The sequence below is a fragment of the Heptranchias perlo genome, chromosome 13 (genome assembly GCF_035084215.1).
Source record: "Heptranchias perlo isolate sHepPer1 chromosome 13, sHepPer1.hap1, whole genome shotgun sequence".
NCBI classification, from domain to species: Eukaryota; Metazoa; Chordata; class Chondrichthyes; order Hexanchiformes; family Hexanchidae; genus Heptranchias; species Heptranchias perlo.
In genome coordinates, this window is record NC_090337.1 from 37,215,549 (window position 1) to 37,243,255 (window position 27,707).

At 42.7% G+C, this 27,707-nt stretch overlaps 1 protein-coding gene across 1 annotated transcript in view; it reads left to right on the forward strand.

Moving 5' to 3' along the window:
* Positions 1–238: 238 nt before the first annotated feature.
* LOC137331122 (spermatogenesis-associated protein 16-like) overlaps positions 239–27,707 on the forward strand; it is a 106,379-nt gene continuing 78,910 nt past the window's right edge. Inside the window, exons 1-5 of the mRNA XM_067994728.1 lie at positions 239–363; positions 5,849–6,482; positions 11,459–11,604; positions 13,768–13,857; positions 24,428–24,512. Of these exons, the coding sequence (XP_067850829.1) occupies positions 239–363; positions 5,849–6,482; positions 11,459–11,604; positions 13,768–13,857; positions 24,428–24,512 (1,080 nt within the window). The remainder of the gene's footprint in view (positions 364–5,848; positions 6,483–11,458; positions 11,605–13,767; positions 13,858–24,427; positions 24,513–27,707) is intronic.

Here is a 27,707-nt window from a genome sequence, read left to right on the forward strand (position 1 = left end):
GTTCCCATTCTCTGCCTCCATGGCCTGCCCCCAAAAATCAATACCTATATAAAAGAGGTTTTACTTGTGGATTTGTGGAAGTACTGTTAAAGAGCACCTTCTTAGCATAGTTCCTTGAACAAACTTTGCAGATGAAGAATTTTTTGGGGGGGGGGCGGGTCTCTTTCCACCTTGCTAATTACTGCTGGTGCTGTGGAAATTAATTTTTTGCACCCCCATCCAAAAAGCACAGACCACAATGGAGTTTCCATTAGGGATTCCCCTGAATCTGTGTTTTGAAGAGAAAGAACTGCAGGATGAGAAGAAACCCAGCGAGACCAAGCTCATCAGGCATCATAGGAGATATCTAGCCCCCACTTACAGGTACTTGAGTCACTATATTTACATACCCAGTTGGTCATATCTCAGTCTCTCCAATAGACAAAGCATCAGAAGGCTGTGCTTCCTTCGTGAGGCAACTGTGCGACCTGCTTGCTCCGTATCCAACGCTAACCTCCACCACAAACTCAGCATTGCCACTGTCAGTCAAAGTCACCATGACACTCAACTTCTATGCAATGGGCTCCTTTCATCAGGGACATAGGCAACATCAGCCAGTCAGCTGTCCACTAATGTATAAAGCAGATAATGGATGCATTGTTTGTGTGAGCTGTACAGTTCACACCCTTCCAATGGACCTATCACATCAGTGTGAGACAGTGGTGAACTTTTACCAAATGGCAGGATTTCCCCTGAGAGGTACAATGTCATCATTTGTGCCTCATTTCAAAACATTGTCATCTTTTTGAATAGGAAAGGGTTTCACTCACTCATTGTCCAACAATTATGCAGTCTGAACCACCTTATCATACATGGCAGCTGCCATGATTTTTAAAAAAATTATGCCAGTCCAACATAATCTCCAAGTTAAATAAAAAGGAAAAACTACAAATTCTGAAAATCTGAAATAATAAACAGAAAATGTATAGCAAGTCAGTCAGCATCTATAGAGAGAAAGGACAGGCATGACTTGTCAACTGTTGGCCCTTCATCAGACTGATGACCAAGCAATAAAGAGACATTTTTTTAAGGAAAAAGAGAGAAAATGGGGGATGGGGGATGAGATAAGGGCTGATATCCGGATGACTGTTCAGGTATCAGAGCTACCCTCTGTAGTTTTGGCGAATGAGCCCAGTTTGTTTCCATGTTCGGTGCTGATACAACAAAGATCTCAGTACCATCAAGTATTGCAATGAAGCAGACCATAGGAATTCTGATGGTTCGCTTCAGGATTCTTGACAGATATGGGGGAGTACCACAGTCTAATCGGACATGGTATCTCACTTCATCATTCTTTGTTGCATTCTACACAATTTAAGTCTTTGAAAAGGACTCCACATTGGTGCATCAGAGGAGGAAAGGGAAAGTGAAAAAGGGCAACTTGGTGAGTAGAGAGGTGGCTCAGGAAGAGATAACAGAGAACCCTTTGCTAGCTGCCATACATCTGTGAACACAGTTCAAAAGGGACACCTTCACCTAAATAAAATCCATTTCTACTGCAACGTCAGTCCTGCTGTCATGATTCCCTTTTGGCACTACATCAACTCATTCACTTGCTGACATGTAGCTCTCCCCCCACAACTACAAAGGCTGCCATTTGGAAAATATTTTGATACTCTTTCTCTCAGGCATTCCTCTACCTTGTCCCGAATCATTGTGCATATGTCTGGCCAGTGATTAAAAAAATAAAAACAAATCTGTCTGCCTTTTACCACCATGCCATTCCTTGGCACCTACAGTTGATGCTCCCACAATGGCAAGGAGGCTTTGAGATGGCTAGCTGATGCTTTCCTTTTCTTTGGTTATGGACTGCTTTTTCCATTAAGAAGAAAGTAGAATTATTTGCTCACATGAAGGGTAAATGCCAACACACACTGGTTGGGCCAGATGGCCTATTTCTGTGTTATAACTTATATGTATCTGAAAGACAGCATCTCCAACAATGCAGCACTTCCTCAGTACTGCATTGAAGTGATGGCCTAGATTATGTGCATAGGTCCTGGAGTGGAGCTTGAACCCACAACCTGCTGACTCAGAGGTAACAGTACTACTAACTGAGCCATGCTAACATAACAAAATACCAGATTTTTTTGAATTTAGTTTCACAACTTGCTATGGTGGGATTTGAACTCAAGACCTCTGAGTTGCTAGTCTAGTACCATAACCACTAGCTACCATACCCGTTGAATTGGCATTCACTACGTTAAATGTTCACTCTCGCCCTCACCCTCCCAGGGCGAAGAAGAAAGTAGACAGTCTGAATGTGGAATGCAAAACCAGGTGTAAGAAAGCATTCCATAATAGGGGTGATAACAGGAGCAGGAAACAAGCAAAGACATATATGAGTCCGTCACTCCTCCCTACATGTTAGACTGTGAGTGAGGGAATAATTGCATAGGAAAGAAAGGGATATGAAGGGACACCTGGTCCATTGTGGATATTGAGCCCCCACTCCAGACACTCCCAGCAAGCGGATACAAGAGTTCCAGTTACTGAATACTGGTTGACATCCAGCGGGATACTCATTTCCAATGGAAGCAGAATGGTCCCCGCATCCCATCGTAGGCCTGCCCAAGAGACTAGAGCTCCAGCCTCTGAATGCTGGGCTGACATCGAGCTGGGTATTCCTGCCCGATGGGATTAGCGACCCTCACATCATACCTAGGGAGTTGTAAGTTAGGCTAATGATCTGTTCATGTAAAAAGGGACTTTGTTACTGAAACAACCCAGATCATGATCTGTTGGGTGTAAAGCAGTGGAAGAGATGGGTTGCTTCGTGCTGTTAGGCACAGAAAAGTACAAGATGATCAAGGCTGGGAGGGCAAATTAGTGAAAATGCTTCTAACATTGCATTGGTTCAAGTCTGTCTGCAGTTACCTTGGCTAATCTGGTGAGTTCATTGAATTTTTCCAGCATTAAGTAGCCCCTGCCCAATTCAGACAGGGCACAATAAGTTTCTCATTGGGGATTTCTCTCTATCTTTGCTGCCTAGAAGAGGAGGAGTTATGGAGGGCGGTGAATATTCATGGCACCCATCTGCCAGTACCCACACATCAAAGGATACAGCCAGACAAACTTTTACCTGCAATTTGCCCAAGGATGAGAAGCAGGAGCAGTAGGCTGAAGAGGTTGTAGAGGACTTGCACTTTGTTGGCTAGAAGCCAGGGATACAGTTAACATTCTCTCTACTATCACATCTAGCCACTGCATGAATATCCTGTGCACATCTTTCCCACCACCAATTACATGGCATCGTAGACAGAACCTTCTCTATGTTCAGTGAATCACATAGTCCCATTCATTCCACCAGATGAAAATTTCAAAACCTGGCTAAAAACAATATAGAAGATACTTCTTGTCTTGAGCTTGGTTGTGTGAATTGTGTAGAAAATAATCAATTTGAATGATGACAAACAGTGAATTAACCAATGAGCAAACAGAAAAGAAACCAATGAGAACAAAGAAAAATGATCACACAGGCTGAATGGCCACAACAGTCTCAAGAGTCAGAAAACATCATTGTTTTTACCATTTTTGATTTAGGACCTATTGCAGTTTTGGAAAGCTTGGATTCCAGAATCTGTGCAATGCCAAAATGCTCCTCAGGAGATAGATGATACATAATTAATGTGTTAATATTGCAGTTTTATCAAACTCTTAACATTCCTTGACAGTATTTACATTTTTATATTTATTCCACGTTAGGCGCTATCGGGTCTCACTTTCCTCTGCCAAAATCACCCACTTTTCCAGGATCATCCTGGAGAGCGAGGATAATCCTCAACTTTTTTGCACTATCAACTGTCTCATTAAGCCCCTCTCTCGTGCCCTCTCCACCCTCACCTCCTAGAACAAGTTGAAGGAGTTCTTTGTTACTAAGGTTGAGACTATCTGTTCAGTTGCCTTTGTTGCATCCCCCCTTTCCTTTGCCCACCAAGCTGAACCTGCCACCAAGTTTCCCCCACCCTAACCCTGAACCCACGTCTCTCTCTCAAGTTTCTCTCAGACCTCCCCTTATTCCCTCTCCGAGCTCATCTCATCCTTGAGACCCACCTCACGCTCTCTTGACCGCATTCCCACAAAACTACTGACCACCCAATTTCCCTTCCTAGCCCCCATACTAGTTGAAATGTAAATGTTTCCCTTACCACAGGCACTAGTTCCCAACTTTTCAAAAGCGCCCTCGTCACCCCCACCTCAAAAAACTCATCTCAACCCCTCTGTCCTTGCAAACTACCACCCCATCTCCAATCTCCCTTTCCATTCCAAAGTCCTCGAACATGTTGTCACTTCCCAAATCCATGCCCATTTTTCACGCAACTCCTTGTTTGAATCTTTCCAATCAGGTTTTCACCCCTGCTACAGGACCGAATCAGCCCTAACCAAAGTCAAAAATGTCATCCTTCGTGACTGTGACTGTGGTGCATTATCATTCCTTGTCCTGTCTGCAGCCTTTGACATGGTCAACCACACCATCCTCTTCCTACACCTCTCCTCCATTGTCCAAATCGGTCGGACATCAAATTGTTTATGCTGTTGTTGACTGTTCTTGCTTGGTTCCACTCTCACCTGTCTGATCAAACCAAAGCATCTTCAGCACTATCTTCTTTTCCTGCCCCTACATTGTTTCCTCCAGAGTTCCCCAAGGATCTATCCTTGGCTGCCTCCTCTTCCTCTACATGCTTGGTGACATCATCTGCAGACATGGAATCAGCTTCCAATATGTATGCTGATGATACAAGTGATGGAGAAGTAAAGCTGGGTCTCAACTCTTTTGCCTTTATGTTGTCAGACTGCTTGTCCAACATCCAGTCTTGAATGAGCCACAATTTTCTTCAGCTAAACATTGAGAAGACGGAAGCCATCGTCTTCTGCCCCCACCACAAAGTCCGTACCCTCGTCCCTGATTCCATCTTCCTCCACGGCCAGTGTCTCAGATTGAACCAGACTGTTCACAACCTTGGCGTCCTATTCAACTCCAAACTGAGTTTCTGACCTCATATCCTATCCATCACAAAGACTCCCAGTTTCCTTCTTCTTAGCGTCACCCGCCTCTGCCCCTGCCTCAGCCCATCTGCTGCTGAAACCCTCATCCATGCTTTTGTCATCTCCCAGACTTGACTATTCCAATGTTCTCCTGGCTGGCCTGCCATACTCCACCTTCTGTAAACTTCAGCTTATCCAAAACACTGCTGCCCATATACTATCCTGCACCAAGTCCGTTTCACCCATCACCCCTGTCCTCAATGATTCTCATTGGCTACCAGTCCCCAAACACCTCAAATTTAAAATTCTCATCCTTGTATTTATATCCCATCATGGTTTCACTGCTCCCTATCTCTGCAATCTCCTCCATCCGTAACGCCTGCCCCTCCCGAACTTTCCATTCCACTGACTCTGGCCTCTTGTGCATACCTCTTCCATTCGCCCCACCACTGGCAGCCATGCCCTCAGTTGCCTAGGCCCCAAACTCTGGAATTTCCTCTTTGAACCCCTCCATTTCCTTCTTTCCATTTAAGACCCTCCTTAAAACCACATCTTTGACCCATCTTTTGGTCACTCCTCAAGTCTATTTTGGCTTAACATCCATTTTTCTTTATGCTAATAAGAAGTGCCTTGAGAAATTTTTCTATGTTAAAGGTGCTGTATAAATGCAAGTTGTTGTTATTGTAACATTCTGAATCAATATATTGCAACATCAAGAGATTCTTAAGTAGACAAAAATTTCAGAAACAAACTATGGTGCGATGAAAAGTGCATGCATTCCAGAGTAAATTTTAATCATTCATATTTTGTAACCTTTCTTTAGGTGTGGATGTTTGGATATGGCTTCTACAATTATGAAAAATTTAGATGGCAAACAGAATGTGGCACTCAACACTAAAAATGAGAAAGAAACAGATACTTTTAATATATCTCAAAATAGTACATTGGATGATGCAACAGACCATCCAAGATCTCTTAATGGGAATGACAAAGAATGTAGCAGAAAACCAGAATCCTATTTAAACCAGAGGATAACACATACAAGAAAGGTCAAACTAAAGAGAAAGAGTACATTAGACAGCTTAGGAATCAAAAGAAAACTAGAAAATGAAGAAAAATGTGCCAACAAAAAAGAACTGAAAATAGTAGAACATCAAGATCCACCAGTAGTTCAGTCCCTCACTCGTGTGCCCCTAAAAAGTGTAATGGATGTCGAAATGAAATTGGTTTATGTTGATGAACAACAAATAATGTATGAATTTATAGAATCCCAAGAATACAGAAATACTCAATCAGCATGTGAAGCCACCAAATCAGGAGAATCTATGACTTCCTGTGCTTTGAATTTGGCACCTCAAATGGATAAATGGCTTGCTAAAGCTTTAAAGGATGCAAGTTTTTACTACCACCAGAAGAAGTATTCAGTAGCAGCAGGACGATTCAGAACTGCATTAGAGGTACTTAAAACTATTTTTTTTATTATTAAGCTTTCCTTATTTTTTGTTGCAGTGCTCATAGTGGGTTAGAAGATAAGAAATTTAGAGATTGCGTTCCAAGCGGGGAGCCACAGTAAAAAGGAGTACAAATCAGAGAATTGGCACTATACTGTTGTAGCTCTATGTCTGACACGCATTTTCCTCCAATATGGCTGCATCCTGGGAGCACAGGATTGTTGAAATTACTTTATATTCTTCTATTACAACAGGAACATGGCATGGTTTGCAATAGCAGAAGTCAAAAAAATTGAACTATTATTGGGGGCTTCCTGTACTGCTGACTTACTAGATAATGTTTTGGTTTTACTTTCATCTTGTTCATTACTTTTCTCTCCTCATCTTTCCCTTGCCCCTCTCTTTCTTGCTGCTGTTTAGGTCCAATCATGGTTTTCTTATGTTTTTTCCCCTCAGAATAGACCTGTTTTTGCAAGTATAAAAGTGACAATTGGGAGTGTAGATGGGTAGAGAAAGGCAATATGGAGTTTGAGCTGGCAGATAGTGAAGGGAAAAATCGGTAGTTTAAGTATACAAGTAAGGAATGTTTACGGCATCTCTCCAGGATTTCTATCCGCTAAATTAGAGTTCACCATGATCAGAGTGCATAGTTGTACAACTGTTGCTTTAAGGGGGGTGAAGACTATACTGGTGCCCAGGGTGGGCAAGGAAGAAACAGGTGAGGTCAATGAACTTCTTTCGACATAGCTATGCTATCCTGGGGGTGACGGGAGTAATACAGTGCCTCCTCCCTCTAGTTGGCATGAGTGATATTCCTAGCTGGCTTGCTGGCATACATACCTAGGAGCCTCACGATTTCAATTTCATCCTGAAGGCCTTGGAGGTTTGAGTATATAAAGTTCTGTGTTCTTCTCTACTTGGTGCCATGCCCTGCTGCCTTGTCAGACTGCTTGGTGTAGGTGCATCTGCTCTTGACATAATTCTAGAAAAGTATGTTGAAAGAAAGATCAGACAAGCAGTGAAGTTATCTGAGAATCAAGTAAATGAGTCAAGCACTGTTCCTTCCTTACCTTGTGGTCTCCCAGTCTGATGCTGATGTGCAGGTTGAACAGTCTTTTTAAAAACTGCATTCCAGCTTCCATACATTCTAGCTAATTACACCGATTGAAATAGTCACTGGCACAAATCTTGTGTACAATCAGTATGTTAATGACCTTACCCAGGAAACTCTTGTGTAACTACCTCTCCAGCCCAACTTACAACAAAGAAATTCACCCCATGTTGTTTTTAATTTTATTTTTAAGTAAGTATGAGCATTTTTTTAAGGAGTTAGCAAGACATGTGCATAGCTCTTTACTACATCAGAAGCTATTTTGTGGAGACAATTCTGTGTAATTCAAGAATTTATTATAGGTTCCCTGCTCAGGGAGTCAAAGCAGCAATATGATCTGCACAATAAATTGGCTCTGCCCATCTGTGTTGTCTGAATTTAAATCCAGGCCCTGAAGTTGATCTAGTCCCTTCTTTTGCCGCATCTATTTTTATTCATTTAGTTCTATAAGATCTCCTCCACCCACCAGCACACATACCATTCCCCAGTTGGGAGATCGGGGGCTCGATTTTCCTCCTCGGTCCCGCTCGAAATTGGGTGGATGGTAGCAGGAAACTGAGGAAGTGAGGTATCCTGCCGCCTCCCTGGCCCAACATGGATTCCTCCCCAACCCCACTGGAACTGTCACTGGCCAATCTTTCTCCACCCTTTGTATGCAATAGGTCAGGGCCAGGGCCTGGGTTCCCTCCCCACTTCCCTCCATTCACCCCAGTTACTGCTGCTCCCCTGGACTGCCTAATGGAAGGTGCTGACAATCCAAGGGTAGTAGTTGTAAAGGTCCAGTAGTCTTTTGATGCAGGGAAAATGCCTGATAGAGGTTTCTGCTTGCATTTCACCTCAAACACCTACCTTTCTAAGCCTTGGACGAGGCTGAGACCTACAAAAACTGCGGATGAGATTCCTTGTTGGGGTATTTTCTGCTCTTTAACTATTGTTCTGCTGCTTTGGTTACTTCACTTGATGTTCTTGGATGGTAGCAGTGGGCTCTATCTTGATGGTGAGAATCCCACCAGGATCCCTCTCTGCATCACTATGACCCCCGACCCAGGGAAATGGGTTGAAGTTGGGGAGTAGGAGGAGCTGGCAGAAGCCCCGCCCTGCCGTTACTCCACCACAAAGAGGAGAATCCAGCCTCAGACATGTGAACTGCTCACAGTTCTTTGCAGTGTTGTTTGGGACAGGTGATTCCAGAGCTTTTTAATGAACAAACACATCTTGGTTTGTGGATCAGTGACAACCAACCACTCTAGAAAAGACAATCAAAATTGTGGTGACATATAACATTTGTATTTGTTTATAGAACTGCATAGGATAAATTCAAGAGATTACTTCATCAAGTACAGAGATCAGTACCTCCCAGTTGGCATTTTGACATTTTTATAATTAATCAACTTGGGAATTTTAGATCAAAGAGGTGATCTAACCTGCTGACACTTGAAAAGTCCTCCATTGTATGAATAGATTTTCCCAAGTGATAGATATATGAATTGTTGTTTCTGATTGCTACGGTAACAGAATACATAAAACATGTATCAGAACAAAGGTACTCATTTCTATATCAAAGGGTTTTTGGTGGTGTATTCTTGGGGCAGTCTAACATCACTCGAAAAAATAATGAAATGATTTATAAATAATTTAGACAGACAAATATTTATTTTCCATTCATACATGTTTGAGAGATTTATAACGTTTCAAATACTTTAATCCTTCTTTAAGACTTGTATAGTTCCCTGTGCAACAGCTTGTAGTTGACTCCATTACAATATCACAGTCATTGTGACATCATTTTTCTTTAAGCTGAACTATATCCAATCAAAGATTCAGGTTTCAATGAGTATTGTTGGTATAATATAGCGTGTATTCTGTTTACTTCAGAATGAATTCCACGTGATGTTTAATTACACCGATGCATGCTTTGATGCATAATATTGATTTGTAAAATATCCTTTGTTTCACAAGGTATGTATGAGGAGGGCCATTTGGTCCATCCGTAGGAACATAGGATTGTACAGGACTGGAAATGATCATCCGGGTGCCTCCAGGATTCAAATCCAGAATACACAGCACACTATCCGTACCTTTCGACTGATTTTCTTGCCAAATGCCTGTCCAACTTCCTCTTAAAATTACTGGTGTTATCAGCCTTGATTGCCTCCTTGGCAACTAATTTCAAGCATTCATAGAATTATACAGCGCAGAAGGAGGCCATTCGGCCCGCCGTGTCTGTGTCGGCTCTTTGAAAGAGCTATCCAATTAGTCCCACTCACCTGCACTTTCCCCATAGCCCTGCAAATCTTTCCTTTTCAAGTATATATCCAATTCTCTTTTGAAAGTTACTATTGAATCTGCTTCCACCACCCTTTAAGGCAGTGCATTCCAGATCATAACAACTCGCTGTGTAAAAAAAATTCTCCGCATCTCCCCCCGATTATCTTATAACAATAATATAATTATTCATCACTCTCTATGTGAAATAGTTATAACTGATCTGTCAATTCACTTTCCCTCTTCTGAGCTTCAGCTTATGACCCTCATTGTTGTTCTTGGGACTGTGATAAACAGTTTCTCAGGGTTCAACTTGTCACTACCCTTAAGGATCTTGAATAGCTCAATAAGATCCCGTCTCAGTCTTCTCTAATTTAAACAAATTCAGTTCTGTAGTTTAACCCTGTAGCTTCTGTGTCCAATGGCAGTTAACGGATTAGTATCCCTGATTGGAGAGAAGTACACTTGTGTGCAGGCCTATTCTCTTTCAGAACCTGCAATGTATTACATCAGTAATTATTATTGCCGTCACAATTTCCTCCTCATTTCCCAGAAAATCAACTCTCACTTCCAGGAGAGAGTCAGTGGCTTTTGCTGTGATCACCGATGCAAAGAAGTTGTTCAGGATATCCACAATTTCCTGGTTGCCCAATATCATATCCCCATTGATGAAGACTGTTAAAGGCCCTATTACTTCCTTGACTCTTTGTTTGCTCTGGATGTGCTTATACAAACCTTTTTTATGTTCCCAGAAATCCTAATCTCATTGTCTATTTTTGCCTATCTAACCAGGTTTTTTTTTTAAAAAGTCTTCACCGTCTCATTCTACTATCTGTCTACCACTAAACCTGAAGTTCTGTATTTGAAGAATACTCTCTTTTCTGCCTTTATTCCTTGCATTACCTTCTTTGTAACCCACATAGATTTCCTATTTTCCTATTGTGTTTCTTGCCCTGTGGTATAAATTTGTTCTATAATATCTTCATTCTGCATTTAAAACTATATAACTTCTCCTCCATGCTTTAGCCACCTATAATACTTGACATATCTATTTCATAATCCTTGTCACCAGCAGGTGGCACCAGATCACTTACTTTATTCATAATGCTCCTTGCATTTATGTACATTATTTTAAGGCACTTAACATTTTATTCCTGTCTAGCTCGATTAACTGTTTCCTCATTCCCCAAAGTCCTCCTTCCTAAAATTTAATCTTTGTTCTGTTCTCCTTATTCAGTTAACTCTCCTTACAATGGTTTACTATTGTCCCTTTTTAATCACCTCCTTTCAATGCTGAAAATCCCAAGTTTTTCTAGTCTTTTTTCATAATGCAGTCCTTTGACACTAGGGATCAGTATTCTGCCTTATCTCACATTGCTTCCAAGGCCTGACTGTGTCTCACCAGAACTGGACACAGTACTCAAGGTATGGCTGACCAGAGCATTGTACAGTCTAAGCGTGACTTCCTTTGATTTGTCTGGGAATTTGAATGGAAAAGATTAAGTGGTCTTGAGTGTGTTAGAGTTGGAGTAATTATTAAAAATTACTGTTCTTCATTTTTTACAATAGCTAATGTAAACTCTGAACATTATTTTGCTTTGTGTAGCTTTGTAGTAAAGGAGCAGTTTTGGGAAACCCGTTTTATGCATCTTATGAAAAAATTTCAAGCATTGCCAGTTTTATCGAAACTAAGCTTGTAACCTGCTATCTGCGCATGAGAAGACCAGACCTAGCTCTTAATCATGCTCACAGGTAAACCAAATTGGCTGTTATTCACTGTTATAATTATTCCCATCCTGTCTGAAGTAGAAGAGCTTCATGCAGTTTAACTAAGAAATTTGTAACTGAAAGAATTGCGGGAATGCTTGCCCGTAGCATTTTCCGCAACTATGCAAAGCCGTGATTAGAAAAAAATTCTTGTAGTTTTGTGTGGTGCTATACTAAATGTATGACAGGATAGCCCAAATGCTTGGAGCCCTGGTCCCAAAGTATTAGTCCTAGCAATGATAAAAAGCAAAAACAAAAAACGCAATTGCAAGAAATCTGAAGTAAAAACAGAAAATGCTGGAATTGCATAGCAGGCTTAAATTTCATATGTAAATCCACTGGGGTAATTTTATGAGTCCTTGCTGCCGGCAGAGAACTATGCTCATTGGCAATGTAAATCAGAATTTGGGGGTGGAATACCCATGATTTTTTGATCATAAAATGGTCGGAAAATCATGGGCAGGAACCGTTCAGCTGTCTGAATTGACAGCTCATGGGCAAGGTTTCCCACCAGCAGTGCGGACATGAGATTATCCCTCTTTACAGAAGCTGTGAGACCTCTTGTGTTCTTCAAGTGTATTCTGTTTTTATTTCATTAGTCCTGGTAAAATTCAGGGGAGATTAAATCAATATTAATCTTTCTTTAAAAAAACATATTTCTTAAGACATAGTTTGGATATCATCACCAAAACGTTAGTGATTTTAATCATGACATGTATATTACATATATTTATATGTTTATATTTTTGCACTCTGCCAAATAACTGAATATAAATGAGTAATGGAGTATTTAATTTTCTGTTCATTAAATTTTAAATCAACTGAAAGGCACTTACATGTTTTTAAAATTAAAGCAGTGGGTTGAAAATGTCCTCTCATCTGTAGGGTGGGTTTGAATCCTGCCACGACTCATGAGATGAAGGTCTCCTTTCTCTACTGGTGATAAGGGTCTTACATGTAATGAAAGGACAGTTTTACTTTTACATCACTTGGACGTAAAGCATTACCTGAGTAGGCCACATAAAGGAAAATTGGACAAGGCAGATTATGAGCATTAATGATTTTCTGTTCATTTAAATTAATGAATGAAAAATAGGACTCTTATCAGCATATGATTCTACCCACCTAATTTCCCGCTGTGCGCTCCACCCAGGTAATCCTTTATGCCCAACCTTTATATGTGGAAAATCCAGCCTCTTCAGCCTTTACAGAATTGATAGTGGACATGAGTCCACAAACAAATTTGCATGATTTACCCAGATTGGCACTATTTTGTTTTCATGCTCCAAAAGTCCACAACCCAGATTTTCCACTCTGGTAACATTGCAGCCGCAAGTGTAGTAGAGAAGGATTTTTGCTGATCTGATTGACCTGGTGCTGACCCCAACAAATCTCCTAAGATCAGCCTCATTTAATTTATTCCTGCCAGTGCTCTGCAGCTCACCACTCGGGATAGGAATTACCTACTAATGCAGGAATTGGATAACTACAGGAGCTTAAAGGGCCAGGGTGCCTTCGTAAATGGGATCATGTGGCTGGTACTACCACTTCTACCAAATTTCAGCAATAAGGGCATTTTGATTTTAAATCCATCACTCCCTTGTTGTGCATGTTGCTGGCATTTGAAGTTTCCTCCGCATTTCCCATTATCTAGTAACACTGGTTGGCTGTTGATTGTGGACATGAATAATGTCCAATGTTGGCTAAATTTTAGCTTAACAACAAACAGATCACTTTAGTAGTATCATATAGAAATTCTCTGGCCAGACAAACAGGAATGCATTATGCCCTTTCAACACATTACTCACTTCTAACTTTAAGCTTTTTTCAATGCCAATGATGCTCCCACAGTGAGAGTAGTCATATTCAAAACAACACTATTACAATGTTCTACCTCAACAAACATGATGAGGGAGTGAGATCACTGCTTCTGTACCAGTTAATTGAATGAACCCTTCTCTGTTGTCTCGGGCAAATCACAATAACAAACTTAGATGTATCTATATGTAGAAGTATTTGCCACACTGATGATTTTTAAATATTTGACTATACTTTATGTCAAAACATTCACTGACTTAGTAAAACCTACACATAGTTTATTAGTCAGTTTTGTAACAAGCTAATTTATTATTTTCTGATATTTCTAAGGAGCATACTGCTGAATCCAATTAACTTTCGTAATCATCTTCGTCAAGCCACCGTCTTCCGGTGTTTGGAACGATATACTGAAGCTGCAAGGTAAGTGAATTTCTTGAAGTGTGAAATAGTGATAGGTATTGGAGTAAGGATTTGACATAAGTTTTAATTCTAAGCATTTCTTTTAGTACTGAGCAGAAACAACACAATGTAACAAGGTTAAACTTGTTAATATGTTTTTGAATTATAGAATTTTTAGCACAAATTCAATTTTCAGATGGCTTGCAAATGAGGTGCATGTAAGGTCAGCATTTTAGTGATTGATGTGATAAGAGTCAGCAAGCAATTGAAAGACACTCCCCTCTCATCGGGGACTTTACATTTCACAAACCTTTGAGCCCAGCGGTATTCGTTAAGAATTTTGCACAGAGAATAGTAACGGTGCGAAAGATGCACATTCCAACATTACTACGGCTCATATTGTGACATCCCAGACTTCATACTTTGTACAAAACACCAATAAATCACAACTGAACAATTTTAAAATAAAAAGAGACAGAACCCTTATAAATTTTGGGCTGTGTTTTTATGAGTTTGAGATAACTTGGCCTCTACCCAAAGAAAGCAGGTATGCACTTGCCAATCTAAAGAAACTTCCAACAATAGTTAAGCATTAATTTACCTCTGTATCTATTAAGACAACTTCCCTGCAGAGAGTTCTTGAGCAGTTGTCTTAAAGAGACAGGTCAGGTTAGCAGCTAAACAAAACTGTGCTGCAGATTACATGTGAGCAACACCACAGGAGGTCAGCTAGCAAGAATATCAATTGAGGATTAAGAAACTTGATTTGACTATCTAGCTCATTCTTTCTCATCCAGATCTCCAAATTACATGTTACAATTGGTCAATTCTAATCCTTCCTTCATATCCATTTTAGACTTGATGTGGAGATGCCGGTGATGGACTGGGGTTGACAATTGTAAACAATTTTACAACACCAAGTTATAGTCCAGCAATTTTATTTTAAATTCACAAGCTTTCGGAGGCTTCCTCCTTCCTCAGGTGAACGAAATGAAATCCTCGAAATGAAATCGCATTTATAATTCACAGAACAATGCTTGGTGATTACAGACAGTTTTTTCAACTGCCCGTTGCCAAGGCACTCAGAAGACAGTCCAGAATGTCACCCGAGCACAACGCAACGCCATCAACGCTCTCAAGACCAACCGCAACATCGTCATCAAACCAGCAGACAAAGGAGGAGCCATTGTCATACAGAACAGAACGGACTATTGCAAAGAAGCATACCGACAACTGGACAACCAGGAACACTACAGACGGTTACCCGCAGATCCGACCAAAGAACACACCCACCAGCTCAACAAACTGATCAAGACCTTCGATCCAGACCTTCAAAGCATCCTACGCACTCTCATCCCACGTACTCCCCACGTGGGAGACTTCTACTGCCTCCCAAAGATACACAAAGCCAACACACCCGGACGTCCTATCGTATCAGGCAACGGAACCCTGTGTGAGAACCTCTCTGGATACATTGAGGGCATCCTGAAACCCATCGTACAGGGAACCCCCAGCTTCTGTCGCGACACTACAGACTTCCTACAAAAACTCAGTACCCACGGACCAGTTGAACCAGGAACACTTCTCACCACGATGGACGTCTCGGCACTATACACCAGTATCCCCCACGATGACGGCATCGCTGCGACAGCATCAATACTCAACACCAACAACAGCCAATCTCCGGACGCCATCCTACAACTCATCCGCTTCATCCTGGATCACAATGTCTTCACCTTCGATAACCAGTTCTTTACCCAAACACACGGAACAGCCATGGGGACCAAATTCGCACCCCAATACGCCAACATTTTCATGCACAAGTTCGAGCAGGACTTCTTCACTGCACAAGACCTCCAACCAACACTATACACCAGATACATCGACGACATTTTCTTTCTATGGACCCACGGCAAGGAATCACTAAAGAGACTACACGATAACATCAACAAGTTCCATCCCACCATCAAGCTCACCATGGACTACTCCTCAGAATCAGTTTCTTTCTTGGACACACGAATCTCCATCAAAGACGGGCACCTCAGCACCTCACTCTACCGCAAGCCCACAGACAACCTCACGATGCTCCACTTTTCCAGCTTCCACCCTAACCACGTCAAAGAGGCCATCCCCTATGGACAGGCCCTGCGAATACACAGGGTCTGCTCAGACGAGGAGGAACGCGATGGACACCTACAGACGCTGAAAGACGCCCTAGTAAGAACGGGATATGACGCTCGACTCATCGATCGACAGTTCCGACGGGCCACAGCAAAAAATCGCATAGACCTCCTCAGGAGACTAACACGGGACGCAACCAACAGAGTACCCTTTGTCGTCCAGTACTTCCCCGGAGCGGAGAAACTACGCCATGTTCTCCGCAGCCTTCAACATGTCATCAATGACGACGAACACCTCGCTATGGCCATCCCCACACCTCCACTACTCGCCTTTAAACAGCCACCCAACCTCAAACAGACCATCGTTCGCAGCAAACTACCTAGCTTTCAAGAGAACAGCGTCCACGACACCACACAACCCTGCCACGGTAACCTCTGCAAGACATGCCAGATCATCGACACAGATTCCACCATCACACGAGAGGACACCATCCACCAGGTGCATGGTTCATACTCCTGTGACTCGGCCAACGTTGTCTACCTCATACGTTGCAGGAAAGGATGCCCCAGAGCATGGTCATTGGCGAGACCATGCAGACGCTGTGACAACGGATGAACGGACACCGCGCAACAATCGCCAAACAGGAGGGTTCCCTCCCAGTCGGGGAACACTTCAGCTGTCATGGACATTCATCCACCGACCTTCGGGTAAGCGTACTCCAAGGCGGCCTTCGAGACACACGACAACGCAAAATCGTCGAGCAGAAATTGATAGCCAAGTTCCGCACCCATGAGGACGGCCTTAACCGGGATCTTGGGTTCATGTCACGCTACACGTTACCCCACCAGCGAACAAATGTTATCTGTTTTTAATATAACGGGTCAGTTGCTGTCTTTTCTATGTTTCTACCTCTCTATCTCTGGTTTTTTTTTGTTTGTTGTTTTTTTTTTGGTGATTTGTATATTCTGAGACCTTGCAGGTAACACCTGTCTGTCTGCACACTGATTGCCTTGGCAACGGGCAGTTGAAAAAACTGTCTGTAATCACCAAGCATTGTTCTGTGAATTATAAATGCGATTTCATTTCGAGGATTTCATTTCGTTCACCTGAGGAAGGAGGAAGCCTCTGAAAGCTTGTGAATTTAAAATAAAATTGCTGGACTATAACTTGGTGTTGTAAAATTGTTTACATTTTAGACTTGGCATTTCTGCTCATCATTTTCTAGTTGACTCTACTGGAGGTTTAGAATTAACCTTCAGGTTTTTTACAGATTCAAAAACTGCAATTAAACATCTACCAATACAACTTTAATTGTACTAAATGGGAATTTATTCAATGTTTTAAGAAATCACAAACATTTCTAGCGGACGCAAGGTTGCTGACAGGAATCTTGCTGGGATCTCACCATGAATACATAACACACAACTGAGGGACTGGGCCAGGGTCATGGTGGGATTGGAGCGGGAAAGGAAAATCCTGCCCTTAGTGTCACAGACCACCCTTTTATGCTCCCTACGATCCAGAAGGTGCTTTACTTGTCCAATATCTAAATAAATTTAGTGAGCTCAGAGGTCAAACAAAAAACCTTTGTTATTGTGTTTCAGTTTACTGGATTTATCATCAGCTACCATTTGCTTTCCTCAACTTTGGAAGGTGCGAGAATAAATACTGTATCAAACCATGGCTTAGACTACAAACTTAATCGAATTTATGTGTCAAATGCAAACAGTAGATTTACAGTAATTACAGAATTTACTATTCTTGGAATATCAAAAACAACAAAGGTGCATTTTCTGCGCTGACAGTCAACATGAAACTGACCCTTCAAACATGGTCCCTTTGATCTTATATGGCAGTTCACAACCACAAAGTCTATAACACCATATATCTGATGGCTTCAAACTGACTGGTGAATTGGGAGAAGGCTGCCAATTATAAACCCACAATTGGTAGTTTTTGGCTTTAAAACGGTCTATTAAATGAACTACAAAGAATCACAGTCTGCCCCTCCCACAGATCTGACCCAAGTCTTTGTCAGCATTACTGTGACAAAGACAGCACTAGAAGTGTATCTCTCAAGAGGAGGGCACCACTAATACAGCACGACTACAGATGGACCAATCAAACTAAGAAATGTACAAAATAAAAGCAGTTGGAGCAGCAATAACTGTTGGAGGCCTCTCCCAAAAGGAGGTTATTTTTTAAAAAGAAGATTTTTGAGGGGCCAGGAAGAGCAGGAGCACTCCCCCCTCTTCCCTGCAACAGGCCTTACCTGCCAGCTGGCTGTGTGCAGTAGTCGGCCGATTTTCATCCTCACCAGAATGGAGAGCTGCAGTGGGGCATCCATTAGGCGCATACAGTTCACCAAGAAGGCATAGAGGCCCAAACCTAAAAGTTCCCAACTGCCACGTTGGGCAAGCGCTGCGGGCACACACCCAATATCATGCCCGTTCGACGGCCAGCACAAAAGTCTCCCCCACTGTCTTTGAAGTGACCTTTTTTATACCATTCTCTACAGCTTGAGGAAGCGGCTATTTGTACCTAGCATTTAAAGCGACTTGTCAGACTCCCGTACCGAGATATTAAAATACATAAGGATAGATATTCCTCTAGTTTCCTGCTGTATTTGGGCAGGAAAATATGGCTGATTCTGCTCCAGTCACAAAGCCTATTAGCATTTACTCCACCTCCAATATGGGTGCTGATAGCTGTGGCAAAAACCGTACTCATTGCATGTAAATACTAGTTTAAAGAGTGTGCAACACTCTTATTTTGCTCCCCACTGCCTGAGCTCCACCTCCAAAGAGCAATGGTAGTACAAACATGGCATTTCTGGTTGCTAGAGGTAGTAGGAAACTGGAAGTACTACAAGTGCACATTTTGGTACAGTTGTGATTCCTGAGAGGCATTTCTTTTCAAGTTATTTGACCTGCAGCTTTGTTGGCCTGAAAGTAGAGAAGAGCTGGAATACTACATTTAATTTTAGAACCATCCGCCATTGCACCACTCTAACAATGTCCTTTTCCTGTGACATTATGGGGAGGACGAAGTGGCGGATCATGAGAAAGATCTGGTCAGGCACCATAGGCACCAGTTAGTACTATCTTGCAGATACCCACTGTACCCGGTGTAACTACTCCTATCTGAAGTTGTTAAGGCTGTGCTTCTCATGGGAGGCCGTAAGACAGTTGTGGCAGCTGCTCGTTCCAAACCTGGAGCCCACATTAACCTGAGCAATACTGCCAGTGGCAGTGAGAATCATAGGAGCACTCAACTGCTACTCCACAGGATCCTTTCAGGTAGTCTCGCAGATGTGTCATACTGGCACTTATTGGGGCTAAGTGTCATATTAGCTATTTGGCTGCACACAGCTACAAGAAGCAGGTTATGGATTTTTAATTTATCTCTTTTCTGATGGACCTGGCACATCAACAGGAAAGGTCACAAGTTTAGGTGGATTTTTCCAGATGCACGGGGCCATCGACAGTGCACACGCTACCATATGTGCCCCTTTCCAGAATGCTTTCAACTATGTCAACAGGAAATGGTTTAATTCCCTTAATTGCAGCTGTTGTGCAATACCAACCACATCATCATGCAGGTAAACGCCTGCTATGCAGGGAGCTATCACAATTCCATCATTTTGTAATAGTCAAGAAATCTACTGCTCTTCACATGTCCAAGGCAGTTCAGTGATGAGGGCTAAGCTCTATAGCAGTGACTTCTGATCCCGCCACAGAAACCAAGAACCTCCAAACAGCACCAATACAATGAGGCTCAATGTGACATCAGTATTGCTATATAAATGGAATTTCTTTCAAGAACAGACCTTTTTACAGCAAGGCCACATCAACCTGCTGGGCTTCATCTTTGGTCACCCTCTTTGTCGTCTTCCTGGTTTGTAAGAAGTCGTCCTTTCTGGATGGCGAAATTTTGGAGCTTGCAGCATGCCACAATGATCCTAGAGACCCTGATAGGACTATCCTGGACGGCAACCCAGGGTCTATTAAAGCACCTGAAGCTTTAGTAGATCAGAAAATTTTAAATCTCTAATGTTAAATGGCACTAACATACTATCCCGGTGGAATAATAAAATATACTTTGCAGGGCCTAACTCTGTATATTAGTAACAAGTGAAAGAAGAAACAAGTTTATAATTGATCCCAACAATAAAGTGACAGGGAGTGCATGCCAAGATGTTTCCTCTGATTGTAAGGACTGAACGCAAACAAGGGGAGATCTTATGAATTTTTTTTCATTACTGAGAGACAAAGTTGAAAGGCCAAGGACCACAGTAAACGACACCACCAAGGTTGGAAAAGATAAAAGAGAAGAAAGGTAATCCGAAAGAAGTGACTTTGTCAGATATTTGTAAACAATTTTACAACACCAAGTTATAGTCCAACAATTTTATTTTTAATCCCACAAGCTTTCGGGGGCTTTCCCCTTCCTCAGGCGGTGTGGAAATGAGATTTTCGAATCCTTCGCATTTTAAGATCACATAACAATGCCTGGTGATTACTGCCCGTTGCCAAGGCAATCACAGTGAGCAGACAGAAAGGTGTCACCTAAAAAGGCCACCGAATATACAAACCCCCCAAAAAAAAAGAGAGAGAGAGATAAGGAAGACAGTCAATGACCCGTTATATTAAAAACAGATAACATTTGTTCGCTGGTGGGGTTACGTGTAGTGTGACATGAACCCAAGATCCCGGTTGAGGCCGTCCTCATGGGTGCGGAACTTGGCTATCAATTTCTGCTCGACGATTTTGCGTTGTCGTGTGTCTCGAAGGCCGCCTTGGAGTATGCTTACCCGAAGGTCGGTGGCTGAATGTCCATAACTGCTGAAGTGTTCCCCGACAGGGAGAGAACCCTCCTGTTTGGCGATTGTTGCGCGGTGTCCGTTCATCCGTTGTCGCAGCGTCTGCATGGTCTCGCCAATGTACCATGCTCTGGGGCATCCTTTCCTGCAACGTATGAGGTAGACAACGTTGGCCGAGTCACAGGAGTATGAACCGTGCACCTGGTGGGTGGTGTCCTCTCGTGTGATGGTGGTATCTGTGTCGATGATCTGGCATGTCTTGCAGAGGTTACCGTGGCAGGGTTGTCAGATATAGCATGGGTCTTAAAATCCTGAAGAATGCACAAAGGTGGAGGAACATGGAGTTCCATTCTGAAAAGCACTCAAAAAGACATCCCCTTCTATTTTCCCAGTTACATTTCATGCTTTATCCAGGGAATGTAGAATCATTCAAACTTCAAAAATGATGACTATTGCTAGAAAGAAAAAAAATCTTGGTTTGATCATAACAAACCTAGTTAACAACCTATATGCCTGTGGATAGATGCTGAGGAATATTGGATAGTTTTATTATTTATACAAATCATCCAAAATCAGGCTTTCGCATAAAAAACTATTTCAAATATTTTGAATGTTTCTGTCAGAGCTAAGGAGACTTAACTGGGTACAGGAGTTGGCCATTCAGCCCCTAGAACCTGTTCCGCCATTCAATTAGATCATGACTGATCTGTGCCTCAATCCCATTTGTCCGCCTTTGCTCCATATTCCTTGATAGCCTTACCTAACAAAAATGTATCGATCTCAGTCTCAAAAATTTCAATTGACCCAGCATCCTCAGCCTTTTGGGGGAGAGAATTCTAGATTTCTACTACCCTTTGTGTGAAGAAGTGCTTCCTGGTTTCACTCTTGAATGGCATGGCTCTAATTTTAAGATAATGCCCCCTTGTTCTGAATTCCCCCATCAGAGGAAAGAGTTTCTCTTTATCCTACCGAATCCTTTTATCACCTTGATTGGATCACCCCTCAATCTTCTATTCTCACGGTAATACTAGCCAAGTTTATGCAACATGTCCTCATAATTTAACCCTTTTAACCTGGGTATCATTCTGGTGAATCTGCGCTGCACCTCCTCCAAGGCCAAAATATCATTCCTGAGATGTGGTGCCCAGAACTGAACGCACTACTCCAGATGGGCTCGGTCCAAAGCATAACTTCCTCCCCTTTGTATTCCAGCCCCCTTGAGATAAAGGCTAACATTCCGTTAGCCTTATTGATTCATTTTTGTACGTGTTCACTAGCTTTTAGGAATGATTTTGGCACAAAAAATATTGATGGTGTCACCACAGTGTACAACAGCAGTTGCAAAGAAAGGCAAAATGTAGCCAAGTAGATCCATGAAATAGAAATCATACTGGCATTTTAAAGCATTAGTGTGGTCACCATACTTACAAAAAAAATGTAGGTAAAAGAAGCTATCCAAAAAAGGGCAACAAAGATGATTCTAATTTTATATTATTGAACTATTAAGAGAAGCAATGGAAACAAATCTAGCCCCATTGGAGAAAAAGACAAAAGATGGACATTTACACTACAACCACACGCTGCATTTACAGTGTAAGTGCAATCTAAATCCAGTGCCAGGGCCCAACTAGAAGATGAAGTCTTGCTTCGGTTGACTTCGGAATCACTACGGAATTTCATATCCTGTTCACACTCCATGGGTTCAAAATTGCTGCATTCCTGCTCCACTTCCAGAAGGATCTCCATCCACAAGTTGGAAAGGCCGTTAATTCCATTCCAAATCCTGAAGATAGGGTCATTTTAATGTTCAGGGCTGGCGGCCTATGCCTGTAGAGATGCAACAGAGGTGCTCGTCCCAAATCACATTCTGGAAAATTGGAGTGGCGCCCTGCTGCTCTGAGGTGGCAGCTTGAGGCCCTTGTTGGGCCGAAGACTTCACAGTGCACAGTTCACACAGGGCAGATCTTGGCAGCCATCTTAAGTTAATCAGTCCCTCTGAGATTGATTACCTTACATCTCCTTAATTTTGGGACCTTCAGGAGGTCCAAACCAGAAGCCATGCCTGCTATCGGATCGCATCCTTGGCAAAATTCCCATGGTAGCCTGGGAATACCCCAAGATAAACTCCCGAACTGCTGCCAAGGCAGGGTCCATGTATGCTTAATGTTGGTGCAAAGCTGAAACCATTTGCACCATCATTAAATTTGCAATGTGAAAGCACTGTAAAATACTAAAAATACATTTTTTAAATAAAGGAAAGAACTTATATCGTAGATGTAGAGTAAGACTGTGTGCGCGAAGCATTGGGCCAGAAGATGCTAATAATCTGAAGAAGCCAAAAACAACTTCTCGCTCAGTCACCAACTTGTAGAATATAATAGCGCCAAGTGCAAACAATATTGCATTCAAAAGAGAATTGTAACAAATCATGATTCATCAAAGAAGGATGTGTGTTTGTGCTAGAAAAAGATGGTACAGGGATACAGAACAGAATAAGAAATTCTGTTGTCATGTTGGTTGGAACACCACCACTTTAAATACATGGACAGATATATTTGGCCGTGCAGTGCCCATTTTTCGGGCACTAACCAACCTACTATACCCCCAATGTGGCAGGCAGGAAGCACCCGCATATTTCTGTCCAGAAGTATGCGCCTGCCATATTGGTGAAGGAAAAAAAATAGGTGTTCCTGAGCCGACGCCTCAAACATGTGTTAGGCCCTTTGCATATGCAAATAAGGATCCTAACGGCTGAGGCTCCTGCTGCAAGATTGGTTTGCTCTGAGGCGCAGATGACAGCGCCAGCAGCACTGAGGTAAACCAGACCTGCTACCAAAAAAGATGAACGTGGAGCCGGAAGGAACTCCCACATTTAAGGAACGCTGCCACAAATCCTATTTCTCCCCCCACCCCCCCACCCACCAATGTCCCCCCTCTTCGGCCTCCGATTCCATTCCCCGGCATCCTATCTCCTGGCCTCTGATCCACTCCCCCGGCCTCTTATCTCTCGACCCCCACCCCTCACTTACCTGAGGGCCGCTGCGATGCTAGCAGCAGCCCAATCTTGGTTTACTCTTCGCCAGCTGCCTGCTCACGCTCACGCCAATCTGGCTCCATTGAAATAAGGCCCAAGGCACAATATCAGGAGTGCCTCAGGCCTCACCATTCAGGCTCATGTATGTATCCTGCTCCTCCGCCTGGCCAAAATTTTCCACCCCATGATCCTTACAAAAATCAGCTCAAGAGAGCAGCTAAACATATCTTAAATCAATGCTGACTGCATTTTATTTGCTCACAGTGGCTCCAGCTGGTATTCCTTTTCAGCATAGTATGTGTAATAACTCTGTTTGGCATTAACAGGTGACCCAGTATTAAAGCAATCTTATTGACTAATCGTTATTTTGATTGTCTGAAAATTACATAATTTGTGGTATGTTCACAATTGTTTATGTCTGCCTGCCTTATTGACAGAGAAATGCTCACCTTTGGCCTGCTGTCAGTTCAGTATAAATCTGTATTTAGCAGGCCAAGGTTAAACACTCTTCACAAAACACACTTCTCAAGGACAGCAGTAGGGAGTCTGTAGTACTGCAGATTTGAGCACCATGTATAGCATTATTTTATTTGTGTATTCTATTTTACCATTAGAAGTGCTATGATTGCTGACTACATTTATTGGCTGCATGGAGCAAAGGAACAGAACATCAGCAAACACGTCAAGCTTTATTGGCAGGTGAGGACTGATAAATGAAAGAGGGATGACCTGAATTGCTATCGGAATACAAGGTTGATGAATTGTTGCCAAATATGTTCATCAGCCACAATGTAGGAAATATTACCTAATTCAAATAGTATATTGTTGCATGCTACCTGAACCATCCCTTTAATGTGTTAGGAATAATATAAAATACCACCAGCATATCGAAATTCATAAGACTTCTTTTATAGAGAATAATACTAGAGCAGTGTAGTGAGGCATGGAGCGTGTGGAGGGGAATGGAGCAGTCTAGTCTGGAGTAGAGCATTTTGCGGGGAGTGGAACAGTATTACGGAGTGGATCAGTTGAGGGAGTGGGGCTCTCTAGTGAGAAGTGCAGCGGTCTAGTGGGAATAGAGCATGTGGAGGAGAGTGGAGCAGTCTTGTGGTGAATGTAGCATGTTTCCAGTAGTTGAGGGGTCAATAATGAGAAGTCCTAGATTAAATGCAAGAGATTTAGAACAGAGGGCAGGAGAACTTCTTTACTCAGAGTTGTGACGCTGTGGAATTCACTTCCAAGGTTAGTGGTTGAGGCAGAAACTATGTTAACATTCAAGACCAAGTTATAGTCCAGCAATTTTATTTTAAATTCACAAGCTTTCGGAGGCTTCCTCCTTCCTCAGGTGAACGAAATGAAATCCTCGAAATGAAATCGCATTTATAATTCACAGAACAATGCTTGGTGATTACAGACAGTTTTTTCAACTGCCCGTTGCCAAGGCAATCAGTGTGCAGACAAACAGGTGTTACCTGCAAGGTCTCAGAATATACAAATCACCAAAAAAAAATAACAAACAAAAAAAACAGAGATAGAGAGGTAGAAACATAGAAAAGACAGCAACTGACCTGTTATATTAAAAACAGATAACACTTGTTCGCTGGTGGGGTAACGTGTAGCGTGACATGAACCCAAGATCCCGGTTGAGGCCGTCCTCATGGGTGCGGAACTTGGCTATCAATTTCTGCTCGACGATTTTGCGTTGTCGTGTGTCTCGAAGGCCGCCTTGGAGTACGCTTACCCGAAGGTCGGTGGATGAATGTCCATGACTGCTGAAGTGTTCCCCGACTGGGAGGGAACCCTCCTGTTTGGCGATTGTTGCGCGGTGTCCGTTCATCCGTTGTCGCAGCGTCTGCATGGTCTCGCCAATGTACCATGCTCTGGGGCATCCTTTCCTGCAACGTATGAGGTAGACAACGTTGGCCGAGTCACAGGAGTATGAACCATGCACCTGGTGGGTGGTGTCCTCTCGTGTGATGGTGGTATCTGTGTCGATGATCTGGCATGTCTTGCAGAGGTTACCGTGGCAGGGTTGTGTGGTGTCGTGGACGCTGTTCTCTTGAAAGCTAGGTTATTTGCTGCGAACGGTGGTCTGTTTGAGGTTGGGTGGCTGTTTAAAGGCGAGTAGTGGAGGTGTGGGGATGGCCATAGCGAGGTGTTCGTCGTCATTGATGACATGTTGAAGGCTGCGGAGAACATGGCGTAGTTTCTCCGCTCCAGGGTAGTACTGGACGACAAAGGGTACTCTGTTGGTTGCGTCCCGTGTTAGTCTCCTGAGGAGGTCTATGCGATTTTTTGCTGTGGCCCGTCGGAACTGTCGATCGATGAGTCGAGCGTCATATCCCGTTCTTACTAGGGAACGGGATATGACGCTCGACTCATCGATCGACAGTTCCGACGGGCCACAGCAAAAAATCGCATAGACCTCCTCAGGAGACTAACACGGGACGCAACCAACAGAGTACCCTTTGTCGTCCAGTACTTCCCCGGAGCGGAGAAACTACGCCATGTTCTCCGCAGCCTTCAACATGTCATCAATGACGACGAACACCTCGCTATGGCCATCCCCACACCTCCACTACTCGCCTTTAAACAGCCACCCAACCTCAAACAGACCATCGTTCGCAGCAAATTACCTAGCTTTCAAGAGAACAGCGTCCACGACACCACACAACCCTGCCACGGTAACCTCTGCAAGACATGCCAGATCATCGACACAGATTCCACCATCACACGAGAGGACACCACCCACCAGGTGCATGGTTCATACTCCTGTGACTCGGCCAACGTTGTCTACCTCATACGTTGCAGGAAAGGATGCCCCAGAGCATGGTACATTGGCGAGACCATGCAGACGCTGCGACAACGGATGAACGGACACCGCGCAACAATCGCCAAACAGGAGGGTTCCCTCCCAGTCGGGGAACACTTCAGCAGTCATGGACATTCATCCACCGACCTTCGGGTAAGCGTACTCCAAGGCGGCCTTCGAGACACACGACAACGCAAAATCGTCGAGCAGAAATTGATAGCCAAGTTCCGCACCCATGAGGACGGCCTCAACCGGGATCTTGGGTTCATGTCACGCTACACGTTACCCCACCAGCGAACAAGTGTTATCTGTTTTTAATATAACGGGTCATTGACTGTCTTTTCTATGTTTCTACCTCTCTATCTCTGTTTTTTTTGTTTGTTATTTTTTTTTGGTGATTTGTATATTCTGAGACCTTGCAGGTAACACCTGTCTGTCTGCACACTGATTGCCTTGGCAACGGGCAGTTGAAAAAACTGTCTGTAATCACCAAGCATTGTTCTGTGAATTATAAATGCGATTTCATTTCGAGGATTCCATTTCGTTCACCTGAGGAAGGAGGAAGCATCCGAAAGCTTGTGAATTTAAAATAAAATTGCTGGACTATAACTTGGTGTTGTAAAATTGTTTACAATTGTCAACCCCAGTCCATCACCGGCATCTCCACAACATTCAAGACGTCAGCACAGACTAGCTGGGCCAAATGATCTGTTTCAGTGTTGTAACTTCTTTGTAATTCTATTTCTAAATTTCATTGGAAATTAGTATTGTTTTTATTTGTAGTTATTAGTCATTGTTATTAAAATATGGGAAACTTCTGAAGCAATTACAATTTATCAATTGCTATGAATTGGTGATAGAGATGTCACAAGTGTGCTGAGAAATTTGTGTTAACTATTACTAGCGAATGCTTGCCTACCACATTCATTGGACTATAGTAGCGAAATCATAAAATGTAGAGAATACAAGAAAGTGGATAAATTCACAGGTTGATTGTATAGTTATAATAAACATTGCACTGAATTTTATGCTAGAATAAAGAAAAATAATCCCATTAAAGCACAAATGTGAAGCCAAGTCCC